A 17,068-nucleotide genomic window follows, 5' to 3' on the forward strand; every position below is an offset into this window, starting at 1 on the left:
AAGTAATGTCTCTGCTTTTGAATATGCTATCTAGGTTGGTCATAACTTTCCTTCCAAGGAGTAAGCGTCTTTTAATTTCATGGCTGCAGTCACCATCTGCAGTGATTTTGGAGCCCAGAAAAATAAAGTCTGACACTGTTTCCCCATCTATTTCCCACAAGGTGATGGGACTGGATGTCATGATCTTCGTTTTCTGGATGTTAAGCTTTAAGCCAACTTTTTCACTCTCCACTTTCACTTTCATCAAGAGGCTTTTGAGTTCCTCTTCACTTTCTGCCATAAGGGTGGTGTCATCTGCATATCTGAGTGACTGAACTGAACTGAACTGAAGTGGGGGGAGAGGGATAGATTGGGAGATAGGGAGTGATAGATACACTCCAATTTTACTACATAAAAATAGATAACTAATAGGGATAATAAACTTTAAATACTCTTTCTAGTAATTGATAGAGCAAGCAGAAAACAAATTACTGAGAAACTCAATTAGTAACATTAGACCACAGTGCAAATAAGTTTGAAAATAATCACTAAGAGACTGCTAAAAATTCCCCTGAACACTAGAAATTTAAAATAATTTTTAAAAATGTCTCATGAAACACAAAAAAAATCACACTGGAAATTTGAAAAAAAGCCCTAAATTATAATGAAAAGAGCATACATCTAAACATGCTGCTAAATCACTATTTGTGTCAAAATTAATATACTCTAATGCTTGAACTCAAGAAAAAGAGAGTCTAATATATAAAGAAGCTACGAGGAAAAGAAGAATGAACTGAAAGAAGGAGGAAAATAAAAGTAAAACTTAATGAATTAGAAAACATATAAGCAATAAAAAATCATGAGCTGCAAAAACCCTGATTTTATGAAAATGCTAATTAAACATGTAATTCTCTGTAATGACTTGTCAAGGAAAAGAAAAAGAGGGAATGCACAAATACTTCATATGATGAATTGGTATTTTTTTTTTTAATTTTATTGGAGTATAGTTGATTTGCAATGTTGTGTTAGTTTCAGGTATACAGCAAAGTGAATCAGTTATACATATATTCTTTTAAAGCTAATTTTCCCACATAGGTCATTACAGAATGTTGAGTGGAGTTCCCTGACCAACCTAGACAGCGTATTAAAAAGCAGAGACATTACTTTGCCAACAAAGGTTCGTCTAGTCAAGGCTATGGTTTTTCCTGTGGTCATGTATGGATATGAGAGCTGAGCACCAAAGAACTGATGCTTTTGAACTATGGTGTTGAAGACTCTTGAGAGTCCCTTGGACTGCAAGGAGATCAAACCATTCAGTCCTAAAGGAAATCAATCCTCAATATTCATTAGAAGGACTGATGCTGAAGCTGAAGCTCCAATACTTTGGCCACCTGATGTGAAGAACTGACTCATTGGAAAAGATCCTGATGCTGGGAAAGATTGAAGGCAGGAGGAGAAGGGGCAACAGATGATGAGATGGTTAGATGTCATCACTGACTTGATGGACATGAGTTTAAGTAAGCTCCGGGAGTTGGTGATAGACAGGGAAGCCTGGCATGCTGCAGTCCATGGGGTCGCAAAAGGTTGGACATGACTGAGCAACTGAACTGATACTGATGACTAAACTCAAATTTCCCCAAATAATCTTAGCCCCAATTTTTCTGGTGCTTCACAGACAAGCCATTAAGTAGCAGAAGCTCTTACTTGGAAGTGGTCCGGATGGGCTTCAGAACACTTAAGCTATGGTGGTACTTTCCCTTGGGATGTTCCTCATCCAGGATTCTGAGCTGAGAATGCATGGAGGGGTCCAGGGAAAGGCCTTCAGCTCGGGCTGCTGTTTCCAAGGCATCCTGGCAATCCAACTGTTTCAACAGAGAGGGAGAAAAGGCAAAGCACAGTTAATGAACATGAGAGAATCAGAGAGGACCAAATCTACTGACACAACAGCTCAAACTGCAAACCTGAGTCATCTCACCCAGGAAATCCCAAGGGTCAGGAGGTTAAACACTCACTTGTGTGATACGAACTCACTAAGGAACATTCAACCGGATACTTAAAACTTCTACACTAATAGACTTCATTTATGATTATTATTTGAGCACTTTCAGAAAAACTGAGCAGAAAGTACTGAGTTCCCATAGACCTCCTCACCTACCCTCTTCTCCTCCATAATTAACATCTTGCATGAGTGCACTACATTTGCCACAAGTGATGGCCCAAGACCGATATGTTATCACTAACTGAAATCCACAGTTTATATTAGGATTCACTCATTGTGTTGTATGTTTTAAAATTTATATTTTTATCATCAAAATGTTTTATCTTTCATTTCCCAATACAGACTGAGAGTCAATTATTTCACTACTAACTGCAAATTCTATTGCCTATTTTCTATGACAAAAAGTTAACAATCAACACCCCTCACCATTAAATAGTTCTGTCAGGCAGAAAAAGCCAGAATGCACACATGTTTCCCCACTCTCTCTCTTGTTAGCAACAAGGAGTGCAGAACTGGGGCTCTCACCCTGGCTGCCCAGCTAAAGAGCTCCTATCCAGACTTCCACAAGCAGAGGGTCTCATGGGTAGAAATACAAAGTTTATAAATACCAATTAATCATATTAATAAAAATGCATGTAATTCAAACTCTGACTATGGCAGAAGAGGGTGGGCCAAAAACCTGGACACATCTATGCCTATTTATTCTAAAAGTAACCCAAAATTACTTTTTTAAAAATTTTATTGAAGTGTAGTTAATTCATAGTCGTGCATTAATTTTTACAGTAGAGCAAAATGATTCAGTTATGCATACACATTCTTTTTAAAAAACTTTTGTATTGGGGTATATAGCTGATTAACAAACAATGTTGTGATAGTTTCGGGTGAGTAGAGAAGGGACTCAGCCATACATACACATGTATCCATTCTTCCCCAAATCCCCCTCCCATCCAGGCTGCCACATTAACCACTGAGCAGAGTTCTATGTGCTATACAGTAGGTCCCTGTTTGCTATTCATTTTAGCAGTGTGTACATGTCTATCTCAAAGTCCCTAACTCCCTCTTCCCCCTCCAGCAACCATAAGCTCGTTCTGGAGGTCTGTGAGTCTGTTTCTGTTTTATAAGTTCATTTGTATCATTTCATTGTAGATTCCACATATAAGGGATGTCATATGATATTTCTCCTTCTCCCTATGACTTAATTCACTCAGTATGATAATCTCTAGGTCCATCCATGTTGCTGCAAATGGCACTATTTCATTCTTTTCAATGGCTGAGTAATATTTTATTGTATATATGTTTATACATATATACACGGATATATAGATCCGTCACGGATCATAGAGTCACACAGATCCCCATACAGAGTGGGATCACAGGGTCACACACACACATTCTTCCTCATATTCTTTTCCATTATGGTTTATCACAGGATACGGAATATAGTTCCCTGTCCTATACCATAGAACCTTGTTGTTTGTCGACCCAAAGTGACTTCCGCAGTTACTGTTACAGAAGCAGAACCATTCTTTTCCTCATGAAAGGGTTTATAAGAACCTTATTCTTTTCTGACATTCTCACAAATATTTCTAGCAATTATTGTAAACTAGCAAGAAAGAATAAACTCTCGGATAAAAAAAAAGTTAAGTGGTGTAGCACCTAACACACTGGGCCTTATACAAAGTGAAGTCTCTATTTTCACACTCTACCTCTTTTACACACAGAAGAGAAGCAACTCAAATATTAAGAGGCAGCTATTTAGTAAGTCTCACAATAGCACAGTGTGCTATCTCCAACTTTATTATTCTTCCTTTACAAAACTGGTTTAGCTGTTCTAGATCTTTTGTCTTTCTAGGAGAACCAAGTTCAAGAGTTAGGAGAGTTTTATAAACATCTTTGGACAGTATGGCATCAGAAAAGGAAAACTTGGGGGGAATTTCCTGGCTGTCCAGTGGTTAGGACTCCAAGCTTCCACTGCAGGGGGCACAGGTTTGATCCCTGGTGGGGGAACTAAGATCCCACATGCCACATGGCATGACCAATAAATAAAGAAAGAAAGAAGTATCAAAGCTTATGTTATTTTTAAAAAAGGAAGACTTGGTATGCCATCCATTAGCATTCTTATATAAGAATGGCATAGTAGCATTAAGAGAAAACTAAAATCTTAACATCTTATTTAATTCATTCTTTCAACAAATAACTTACAGAGCACCTATATACAAAACTGTCCTAGATACTGGGAATAAAAGCATTCCAATTTCTATCTTTATAGTACACTGATTTCATTTTATTCATCTCTAAAATGCCTAGTTTCATCAAAACCTATGAAAAGAAAAGTGAATGGACTTAATGATAACAATAAACAAAAATCGATCTTAATGCATGAGTTTTGTTCCTTTGACTATATGCATGGTGTCATGTTCTACCACCTTCTGGGTAGTTCCTTCCCATAGTGGAGAATGTGAAATTCAAAGGTTCTCTAAAAACACTCAGATGAGAGCAGGCAGGCAAGGTTTCACTCGCCCAGGCATATCATGAGTACTACACCAGCATGAGAAAATGCCTGTGATGTATCAGAGACTGAGGGCTCTTGTACTGTTTTTGATTTTCATACAAGGCATTCAGTATAATTTTATTCTGACAAAGAAAAACCCCATAAAAGTAGTTGAAAAAGTGGCTGAATTAATATTCATATTTTCATATAATAATAACACATGGAGTAGGAATGACCACCATATGGGTATGGAAAAGTCAATACTGTTGATCTAAGACAATTGAAAATTACCATTCTAAGCAACCCACTTAATAAGTCACATCATATTTTTGCTATTCTTTCCTAAACTGCTTCTCAAACTGTCAATCTTGTTGCCGTATCCTACTCACTGCCTAGATGACAACAGTGAAATATTTGTTGGAGATGATAGGATCCATGCAGAATCCTGTTTCAAGTCCTGCTACATACTTGCCCCCAGCTCCTTCAAAGACAGGACTCTCAAAACAATAAGTAGCAGGTGTTTAGCTCCTGGCAAGAATTCTTGAATGATAAAATAACACTATCAAGAAAATCAACACAAAACCCCCTTACTCCAATAAAACTATACTCTCTATGATCTTAAAGTATTTATATTCCTTAGGCCACTGTGGGATTTTCCCATAGTTGGAGGCCTCTGTGAAGTATAGTGGTTTTGCATACGGATTTTATTTTCTTATTTTTATAATTTAGTTTATATATTTATTTTTGGCTATGCTGGGTCTTCATTGCTGCATGTGGGCTTTCTCTAGTTGATGCGAGCGAGGGCTACTCTCCATTGCAGTGCGAGGGCTTCTCATTGTGGTGGCTTCTCCTGTTGTGGAGTACGGGCTCTAGGGCATGCAAGCTTCAGTAGTGGCAGCACACAGGCTCAGGAGTTGTGGCCTGAGGGTCCTAGAGAGCATGGGCTTAGTTGCTCCGTGGCATGGGAACCTTCCTGAACCAGGGATTGAACCCGTGTCCCCTGCATTGGCAGGGGGGTTTTATCTACTGTGCCACCAGGGAAGTCCCTGCACGTGGATTTTAGAAGATAAGATATGGGCTCACAGGCTGATTCTGCCACCAACTTTCTGCATATTACCAAGTCACTTTAAGCTTCAACTTACTCATTTTTACAATGGTACATGCACCTACCACAAAGTGTTGAAAAGAATGAATTAAAGTGAAAATGGCTTAGTTATGTCTGACTCTTTGCAATCCCATGGACTATAGAGTCCATGGAATTCTCCAGCCCAGAATACTGGAGTGGGTAGCCTTTCCCTTCCTTCTCCAGGGGATCTTCCCAACCCAGTGACCGAACCCAGGTCTCCTGCATTGCAGGCGGATTCTTTACCAGCTGAGGCACCAGGGAAGACCACAAAGTATTGAGAAGAATGAATGGGATAATGAAAAGTGTTTAGCAAAATATTGGGTATAAGTATTAAACAAACATTTAATACATATTAATTACACACCAACTGATCCACCTGATAAATCTTATGGACTATCTCAACCATTCCTCTTTCCTTTAGCTTTGCCTAATTGTTTCAAGATTAGGGAATTCACTTCCTCCTTCCTATGTCTTCCCTGTACTACGCCACTGCAGTGGGATGCTTCTGGCAAGAGAAGAGCTCCTGGAGGGCAGGCTGACTAACTCTTGTTTGTATCCTTGGTCCCTGGCTCAGTACAGGGCCTGGCACCTATTATTCAAATGTCAACTAGAATATCTCAATATTGCTCCACAGTCTGCATTATCATCATTTAAAGCTACATGATATACCACTAAGAAATCTTCTTAACCAATACACTTCTAATCTTCTGTGTATTATTAATCGTGTAATAAACAATTGTAGTTTATTTTTCTCTTTCTGGATTATTTAGGATAAATTCCACCAGTGGGATTATAGGATTAAAAAGTATAGCTCCCAGCAACTAGACATATATCCAGTTTGCTTAATTACTCATTATAAAATGTGCATTCCAGTGATATTGCAAAAGAGAACTTCTATTAGCTTTAGTACTTTCAGTTCTATTTTGTCAACCCAAGGCTGCCTTTGTCCCATCTACTCTGGGACATTAGCAAGAAATACAGGAAGTTAGGACAGCCTTCTTTGTCTGCAGCCAGATCTCTTGACTAGTATAACTGCTTACTTGAAGGTGATGGGAAAATGTGGACAAACGAACTTATAACAAACCAATAAAGCATTTACTGTGTGCCAGGCATTGTTTTAAATGTTTTACAGATACTAACTTCTTATAATTCTCACAATTACCCTATGAGGTAGACACTCTCATTCCCCTGTCTTACAGCTGAGGAAACTGTGAAGTAACAACAGAGATTTGAAGAGATCTTTAAAAAGCAGAGATTGAATCCAGGCTCCAGAGTTGAGGCTCTTAATTACTAAGCTATGTGCCTTTCAAAGAAAAAACAAGCAAATAAATCATTACTGTATAAGATCTTTATAGACAGCCAGCTCTCCTCTCTTCCCCAGGGTAAGTATTAGATTAAAATAAACTCTGACTCTCCAAATTAACCTCATTATAAGCAAATAGTACTTTCCAAAGTCAAAATCACAAACACTAGACTATAAACAGATGAGTTTACTTAATCGCAAAAGTGCACTTCCAGGTGGTTTTTCAACCAAAGATGAGTAGATGCTAACAGATGAATACATTACAGACTGATATTTTAAAATAAAGTAAAAGCATATTTATATCACCTGCTAGTAACTGCAAAGATGTCACAAATGTCTAATTGTGTCTGGCTGGATGCCTAACTTCTCTTTCTTTCTAGGCTTTCCAAAAAAGTTTACCTGGCCAAGCAAGTCGAGGGGAAAAAAAATGTATATTTAAAGTAAAAACAAATATATTCTACTATATTAACTTTCTGTAAAGCAAGTTATCAACATTCTAAGACTGACTGAATTAAAAATGGAAATGAACCAAGAAAACTGACTCTATATATTCAAGCTATATAGGCTTGCTATATGAACACATAAATAACATAACAGGGTAGGGAAATATGATTCAGTGGATATCATTGGGACAAATAAAAAACAGACTGGAGATGAACTGAGACTCATGTTTCATATCATACATTAATCCATCTGGGATTAACCCTCAAAGTTACATTAAAATGGTGAAATAAACAGAAGAGAATTAAATAGCATTTTAGCACAATGATGGAAGGAAAATAGTCTCCATCTGCCTCCAAAGTCAGAAACTTACCGAAGGCAAAATGGATGGCTTGAATATAAAAAGGAAAACTTTCTGTGTAATGAAATTAGCACAAGAAAAAGGAGAATACAACTAAAAAAGTGACCAGATAACTAACATAATATTTTGAACAGTCAGCTTTTACTGAAAAACATATGTTTTATCCATTCATTCAGTATTTATTGAGGGACCTACAACACACCAGGCACAGCTCTGGGTGTGGAAACAGGAGGGAAAAAACAGACTCACAGCTCAAAATCACTGCTTTCATGCAAGTTATAGTCTAGTATTTATAAAAGTTCAAAATCCAGAATAGTCTACTAAATTGATTCAAAAGTGTCCATCTCTCAGCCTCTAAATTCAATGTCACCAAGCAAGAAATTAAACTTAAATTTTAAGATACAATTATACATACCTTAATATCAGTAGAAATAGAGATAAAATCCAAGCGAACAAAGAGGGAAACATAAGAAAAACATACATCTGAACCTTGACTGGATTTTTAGTGATTGCTGGCAGGTAGTCAGGGAAACAAACTGGTCACATGTAACACTTTAGACATGCTCTGTCTCCATAATATTACTGTAGAAAGAAAATTCTCCCCAAGAAAAGACATAATTTAAACCCATGGTATACAGGGGACTAGATGCTTAATAAGAAGATTAATGGTTAAACCACAGTAGATTGACACTCCAGTGCAATGTTGTCCAACAGAAAAAAATATAAGACACAAATGTAATTTAAATGTTTTTAGTAGCCACACTAAAAAGGGAAGAGAAACAGGTGAAATTAACCATAAGAATATACTTTAACCCAATATATACAAAATAGTATCTTTTAAACATGTAATCGATAAAAAATTATAAGGTATATTCTTTTTTGGTTCTAAGTCTTTGACACCTGGTGCGTGTGTTCTATATGGCAGATCTCAATTTGGACTTTCCACATTTCCAAGGCCCAACAGCTGCCTTTGGCTGGCAGCTACAGTGTTAGATAGTATAGCCTCAGATCAGATCAGTCACTCAATCATGTCCGACTCTTTGCGACCCCATGAATTGCAGCACGCCAGGCCTCCCTGTCCATCACCAACTCCTGGAGTTCACCCAGACTCACGTCCATCAAGTCAGTGATGCCATCCAGCCATCTCATCCTCTGTCATCCCCTTCTCCTCCTGCCCCCAATCCCTCCCAGCATCAGAGTCTTTTCCAATGAGTCAACTCTTTGCATGAGGTGGCCAAAGTACTGGAGTTTCAGCTTTAGCATCATTCCTTCCAAAGAAATCCCAGGACTGATCTCCTTCAGAATGGACTGGTTGGATCTCCTTGCAGTCCAAGGGACTCTCAAGAGTCTTCTCCAACACCACAGTTCAAAAGCATCAATTCTTTGGTGCTCAGCCTTCTTCACAGTCCAGTATAGCCTAGTAGTCTTCAATTGAGGATTTTTGCTTGCCCAGGAGACATCTGGTAATGTTTGCAGACATTTTGGTCATAACTGTTCATTCAGTGGGTAGAGGCCAGAGATGCTGCCGAACAGCCAACCATGCACAGGACAGGCCCCCACAACAAAGAAGGATTTAGCCCCCAAATGTCAGTAGCGCTAAGGTAGTCCAAGAGAGTTAAACTTGGCTCACAGGCTAGTATTCGGTGTATGCTGACCTAGGGAAATGTGTTTTATGGCCTATTTGTTTTTTATATTACAATGCTTTAAGTCAATTTTAGAAGTAACTTCTTAAGGCTTCTCCTGAGATGCACTATTTTTTCTGTATTTCTCCTAAAGAGCTTTGCAGACTGAAGGGCTCTCCATGGACAGAGGACGCAGCCACAGAAGGCGTCCAACAGCAGCTGATTCATTCCAAAGGGAAAAATACTGATTGGTCCAGGAGTTGAGAAAACATTCAACAAAGAAATTACTGCTGCTGTTTGTATCTTCCTGAGGACTCTGGCTAGGAGACTCTGAGGTGGAGCAGGGTGAGGATGCTGGGGAACCGAAAGGGGACAGTGAAATTTAGATTCAGCCACTGTTCAAATAAAGGTCAGGGAAACACAGAGCCATTTCTATGCCCGTCCGGTGAGGAAAGCAAGGAACTTTCGATCCATAAGCAAACAGAGATATTTGCACAGGGACCCTCCCTCCTCTGTGCTCCAAGACCATCCCCAGGGCTGTGATAACAGGCTCACTGTTACACCACAGGGCTTCTGCTTATCTAGTTTGTTCATCTCATTTTAACAGGCTGCCAGAGTGGAATGTCTGCTGACAGGGCAACCTCGGGCTTCCGCCTGCCCAGAGACGCCTGGGACAGGATACCAAGGACCGATGGTCATTCCTCAGGCTGAACAATCCCTTCCTCAAAGCAAACAGCAGGGCAGCCTTCTGAACGAAGCCCAGGGGCTGAGGAACCAACCAGGTGCGCCTCTCAGCTTCCAAGGGGATTAAAGGTTACAAAGAAAGCGGCCCTCAGGGCACAATCAGAATGGACTTGCCTCAAGAGCCTAGGGCATATTCTTCTCCTCAATTCACAAGATATTAACAAAAATACAGAATGGATAGCCTCTTCTTACAAACTCTTCTGGCTCAAGTAAAAGCTTTTCTGTAGGTGTCCCATTCCTGCAGCTGCCTTTACTATAAACATTTAGAAAGACAAACTTTTAAGGGAAGCTGTTACAAAGATACAGTTTTCAAAGAGACTCAAAATGTTCAAGATTAAAGAGAAAGTTACGTTTTATTTTAAATTTAAAAAGAAATGAAAAAAGCTGATGCCCTTCCAAGAACATCTGACTTCAGGCTTCCCCATCCTCCCTCTCCTCAATAAGTTAACACCGCAAAGGACAATTCCCCCAAATCTCAGCACTTTCTTATTCCAATGTGTGATTAACAAGATCCTGATCATCTCAAGCATTTCCCTAAAGAAATTCCAGAGAGTGGCCACTTCAGTCTAGAGGGACAGCAAAATTTCAGAATGCAACCTTCACAGGAAGGAAGCATAATATATTAGAAATGGCTCACTAGTCAGAGTTGGGGAACCTGCTAACCTCAGCCTTATTGCTCAGTGGCTATGGATTAATTTGTACCCCAGCTCAGTCATTTGTAACTAGGCTGAGTTACCCTAATGTCCAGGATCTGCTATTAATACAATCCACAAGTGTAAATACGTAAAACCAGTGGATATACCTTATTACCATCACGGTAACACAGGTATTTTTCCGTACCTCATAATCTAGCATTACCCCAGAATCAGGAGAAAAACTGGAGGGCTTTCAGTTGTTTCATAAGCTAAATTCCAAGAAACTTTTCCCAAGTTCCTATTACATTGGGGGATGAGATTAACTTTGTTATTACAATGATAAGGTTTCAAAGGATAAACTGAAAATAAATCTCAGAAGAAGAAAAGGGAAACACTTGGAGCCCCACTGGTTGAGGGGATAGAAGAGACGATCCCGTGAGATCTAGGGAAGAGGTTCTCAGCGCTGGTGACACATTAGGATCACCAGGGCAGCTTTAAAAAGCACTGACTGCCTGAGCGTGACCCCAGAGACCGGTTTAATTTGTTTGGAGTATTAGTATCTTTTTTTAACATTCTTCAAGTGATTTTAACATGCAGCCTAAACTGAGAGCCACCAGTGTAGATAACAAAATGTTGGTATTTTACATTTGACAAAATCCCTTGAAGACTTTCAGGCTTTAGCTTAAAAAAAAAAAAAAGCCAAAATATAATTTGTAAATGAAACTCCCTTCAGTGCCCAGTACTGTGTGTGCCTGTGTTAAATGCCTCAGAGAAGACATCAGTGGGTCCATTATGTGACCTGTACTGCAGAGCAGGCTGGAAGCGCTGACAATGGTGAGATGCAAAGTAAAGGTGAATATTTGGGCAGTTTGCCTATTTTTCCACTGTGAGAATACATTTAAGGAAACTAAGTAACTGCTTAACATCATACCTGCTTTAGTCAACAGAAATTGTTATTTGATATCTAATAAGAGTTGATTCTTTGAACAGCTAATTTAGAAAATAATCTTAAATAATTAAAAAAATATGGCATCTAATTATCTAAATAGGTTAACTCACAAAAAGGGGGGTAAGGAGGGAAGGGATCGACTTAATAAGATTAATTCTACTAATTAGTGGACTTTTGTGCACCAAATTATCTTCATATTAGTCTGTAACTTTGATACTGAGAGGTTCAACTATTGTAAAGACTTACAGAGGCCCTGTTCCCTGTTCCTGGCATTGGCCTTTTTAATTTTTGATTACGAGAAAGTGAGGGACAGAATGGTGAGACATTTTAGAAAGCATTAGCACAAGGCTGCGTATGCATGCTCAGTAGCGTTTGACTCTTTGTGACCCCATGGACTGTAGCCTGCTAGGCTCTTCTGTCCATGGAATTTTCCAGGCAATAACACTGGAGCAGGTTGCCATTTCTTTCTCCAGGGTATCTTCCCAAACCAGGGATCGAACCCATGTCTCTTGCATCTCCTGCATTGGCAGGCAAGTTTCTTTACCAACACATCACCTGGGAAGCCCCAGTACAAGGCTACCTCAAAGCAAAACCCAGGTTTCATTGAAAAAGTTTTCATTAACCATTTGTCACTTCCAAGTTTTAACAAAGTAAAGGCTTGAGTATTTAAAATTGCTTGAAAAATACATTGCTAGTTCCAATACTTTTCTTCCCTTTGACAGAAAGCTTCTTTAACTCGTGCCAACAAGCTATATTTATTTCCCTTAAGCAGCATTTCCTAGCTAGGAAGCAGCAGCCACGCTGCAGATGGCGTAAAAGAGCTCATGATCAAGGCAGCAGACCAACCTCAGGAGACCTGCGGGCTCTAGACTCAGTCACCATGCAGGAAAGTCACCCGGGCTCTGCACCAATGGCAGCACTGTTGTCATCCCCACCAGAGAGCTCCAGGCTGCTATTGGAGACCAACATCTGGCACCAGGCCAGAGACCGTATCATACCGTACTAAGCTCTATAAAGCTTTATAGATGCCTTCAGGGAAAAGGGGGCAGGGAGGCAGGTGTTCTTACTCATCCTATTACTGACTGTCCAGAAAATATGCTGAGTCACTGAGTACCAATCAAGAGAAAAATAACGCAGAGACTGCAATACTAATCTCCTTCACCCCGCTCTCCTTCCTAACAGCAAGGAGACTCACAGGTAATATTTTTGACGCTGAAAACACAAGGGCATAGAAAAATTCACATACCCTTCATCCATAAAGAAGAGCTTTCAGAGTCAAATTTTGTTAAAGTGCTAAACAAAACTATTTTATGACAACAATAGTTGTCCCTAGGTAGAGGTGTTAAGGGTGATTTTATTTTTTCCTGTAATCTTCCATAATTTGCACATTTTCTGTAAGAGACCATAATTCTTTCATAATAACATATCCTAGAATCCTATTTCTTGGTAAGAGATTACTAATCACATCCTTGTCTCTAGCATATAACTTGAGCTCACCCAAATAGTTCTTCCACTCACTAATCACAAGTACTCCAACCAAGACTAAAGTGTCAGCTGGACACAGAACTAAAGGAGACACTTGGTGAAGGTCACTGGACTCTGTGAATACTTGCTTTGTTACTTTGCCTAGAGGCAGAATATTCTAACATGGGTAGAAAGCAAATCCCACTAGTGGTACACTTGACAGAAGGGACAAAAAGAGTAAAGTAGTACAGGCACATGAACTTTAGTTGACTACTCCTTATTTTGCATGTTTCCTCCTTTCTTAGTTAGATTAGACATGCTAGGGAAAAAAAACAGTCACCCTTGGCTTTAGCCTGAGCACAGTGAGAAAACCACCACCAAAAAAAAAAAAAGCTTATAAAAGTATCACAGAGTTTTGTCTTGTTTTTGCTTCAATTTTAATTTGAAGCAACTAAAACACCAACTCCTTGGCCTGTTATTCAAGAACACACATCATCTCCTTGCTGTCCACCTGAAACTATCATAACATTATTAATCAGCTATGCTCCAATATAAAATTAAAAGTTTGAAAAACAAACAAAAAACCTCACTGGCCTTTTTTAAAATGAGGAAAAAACCTACCAAAATAAACTGCAGATTTAGCAAAAAAAAAAAAAAAAAACACATCATCTGAAACTCATGATCTAGCCCTTTATATCTATGACTTCACACTTGATGCTCAAAGCCAACAGTTCTTTGGTTGGCCTACCCACAGCTTGTTGGTCCTACCCACAGCTCTTTCTTCCACCAGGCATGTTCTTCATTTCTCCAAATTCTACCTGTTCTTCAAGTCTCCAACCAAATTCTACCTCCTGAAATCTTCCCTGATCTGAGAGACTGAAGAATTCTTTTCTTCTTGTTAAATTCCACAGCATCTAAATTTTAGTAATCTACATACATGACTATGAGTTGAAGCTTCTAGGGAGGTTAGGCAGGGCCAGCCTCAATTTATCATCATGTGCACCAGAACACTTCATTCAGGGCTGTGTGTTCATCTTGGAGAGTGCTCAAATGTTTGCTGAATTAAAAAAAAAAAAAAAAAGAATATATATCACATCTTAAAACAAACCAACCAGAGTTGGTAGAGTTATGTGGTCAACATGTACATATCTGAATGCAATTATAAGAAAAGGAGCTATGCTCAAAAGAGAGTCACGCCTCAGACACGGGAACAGTGTTAAGGAGTGGTCTGGACATAAATCTTCATGTTAGTTGAAATAACGCCAGCCTAACACCAGCCAAGATTAGTACTTAGGCTCAAAGAACTAACAGCACCAGAAGGCACCCCTATTAGCACTTCAGGATTAAAGGTTGTCTGCAAATCATGAAGTTGTGTGTGGCCACAAGCTTTACCTCAATAGTCTTGAACAAAAGGAAGGTGTGAAAATGCATTATTTTAACTAGCTCTAAGCAGATGTGATACAAATATCTGAAGGTGTGAACGATTAGAGCAATTTTCCCAAAGAGTATTCCAAAAGATTTGGTCATAATATTAGGAAAGGGGCAAACAATATACTCTGCAACTTTGCTGACAGCAAAAAAAAAAAAAAAGAAAGAAAGAAAATCACCAACTTGTTTAAAATGCGTTTAATACTTGGTGCTTTACTTCTGACTTCTGTTTGACAGTTTCATGTGTCCATGTTAAACTGAACCTATCAAAGGCTAATGGTGGTGGATAAAATCTTGTTTTCCAATTAAGAGCCACAAATGTATCCTTATCTTTTGTTACTTTGGGAGGTACTGTTTTTCATTTCTGATGGATAATAATAGGCAGAACTGGCATCTGGGAGGTCTTGTCCCAGATTTCATCTCTACTAACTAATACAAAAACAATGGCTATGATCATAAGACACGAAACTGTAATCTCTACCCAATTATCTACTTACATTCTTAAAAAAGGTAAATGGTATGCTTTTATAGCCATTCCACTTCCCAGATACTTAAATTGTCCATTTTTATACCATGGCTGAACCAGAAATTTGTCATTTTGCTTTTTTCCTATTAGCAAACTGCTAACATACGAGACAAGTTGAAGATGTATTTGTATCTATGAAATCTGGAGTTTTGATAGATAATATGCAAGAACATTCTAGGTGTTATGTGAATTTTTAAAAACACTTGATCATTATATATGCCTTTTATCATGTGTAAAAAAATATGTTATATAAACCTATAATTCTATTCCTTAGGTCAAGGCTGAGCAAAAAGAAAAAAGTTGATTAAAAGAAACAGTTTAAGTTAAAAACAAAAAAAGTTCAGAGGCTACAGGATATGGTTAAAAAAAAAAAACGGAAAACAATACTCATATTTAAAAGTTTAGGAAACATCAAAGGATAATGAAAATTAAATTCATGTGGACTCCTGAGATCTCACAAAAGTGGTTGGTATCAGCCTCCTGTTTCTTCAAGATGAGGCTGAGTCACATGAAGGAAACTTTCTGTCTGGTGCCTGACTTAATAATTTAGAGGACACAAGGCACAACAGTGACTTCTCTACCCACAGAGGAAAAGTTTGCTGCTGCCACTGCACACCCGAATGTCAGTTCTGCTCTAACTAAATGGACAGGGCCTCTGTCCTCAGAAATGTCACAGGACCACGCTCTATCTTTCCAGGTTCCATCTCTTCTTCTTTTACAAGCTAGGCATGGGCAAGCTTGCTCACTAAGGCTTCATCTACACAGATGCACTAACGACTCTGAAACTTGTCCCAGCTCCATTCCGCATCTGTACTCTATCTACTGATCACCTTATCTGGATGCACCGCAAATTCCACATGTTCAAAAGTAAACTCATGCTCACCTCCTTCTCCTTTCCCCATATGCCCATCAATAGCCTTACCACAGGCACCCCAATGTCTCCCTGCCTCCTTCCCGAAATACCCCTAAGTCTCTCCCTCTCCTCCATCTTCACTATTAGACTTGGATCCAGACCCCTGGCCTCTTTCACCTGGGCTGGCACAGGAGGCTCCAGGCTGCTCCCTGTATTTTGTCTCTCTCTCTCTCTCATACACATTTTTCATATACTGCCTGAAAATTAATCTTCCTAAGATAAATGAAGTCTTAAAAATCTCAGCTCAACTGCATTAGCTATTAGGTCATGCAAAGTAAAATTACAATGAGATATCAGACATACCTATCAGAATGGCTAAAATTAAATTAATAACATCAAATACTGGCAAGAATGCAGAGAAACTGGATGACTCACACATTGCTGGTGGGAATGTAAAATTAAAGTTACTCTGGAAAAAATAGTACTGAAGTTTCTGATAAAACTAAACATGCACTTACCATATGACCCAGCAATTACACTCCTGGAATTCACCCAGAGAAATGGAAGGTTTATTCACAAAAAATCCTATACACAAATGTTCAGAGCAGCTTTGTTTATAATAGTTACAAACTAGAAATAACCCACATTTCCTTCAACAGATGAATGGTTAAACAAACTGTAGTCTATCTATAACATGGAAAATACAATTGATACACAACAAATAGATGGATCACAAGGGAATAATGCTGAGTGAGAAAATTCAATGTCAAAAGGTTACATACTATATAATCCCACTGGTACAGCTTTCTTAAAATGACAAAATCACAGAGATGGAAAACAGATGAGTGGTTGCCAAAGACTAGGGGAGAGGGCAAGGGAGGAGGCTGTGGCTCTAAAAGGGGAGCACATAACTAATACAATTATGTAAAGTTTAAAAATAAAATTAAATTAAAAAAATAATAAAAATAAAAGGGGAGCACAAGACATCCTTTTGGTGGAGTTGATTTGTATCTTGACTGTGATGGTGGTCATACAAATCTACTTGTGAAAAAACTGCATAGAACACACACAAATAAGTGCACATGAAACTGGCAAAGTCTTAATAAAGTGGTTGCATGTTATCCTTGTCAATCAATATCCTGTCATG

General features: G+C 38.7%; 1 protein-coding gene across 4 annotated transcripts in view; it reads right to left on the reverse strand.

Moving 5' to 3' along the window:
* The window catches only part of ABCC5 (ATP-binding cassette, sub-family C (CFTR/MRP), member 5), an 81,702-nt gene that overhangs the window by 59,539 nt on the left and 5,095 nt on the right, over positions 1 to 17,068 (reverse strand). For all 4 annotated transcript variants that reach the window (XM_010855676.1, XM_010855678.1, XM_010855677.1 and 1 more), the window contains exon 3: positions 1,684 to 1,841. In XM_010855676.1, coding sequence (XP_010853978.1) covers positions 1,684 to 1,841 — 158 coding nt within the window. The remainder of the gene's footprint in view (positions 1 to 1,683; positions 1,842 to 17,068) is intronic.

This window comes from Bison bison, unplaced genomic scaffold (genome assembly GCF_000754665.1).
Source record: "Bison bison bison isolate TAMUID 2011002044 unplaced genomic scaffold, Bison_UMD1.0 scf7180017864367, whole genome shotgun sequence".
Lineage (NCBI taxonomy): Eukaryota > Metazoa > Chordata > Mammalia > Artiodactyla > Bovidae > Bison > Bison bison.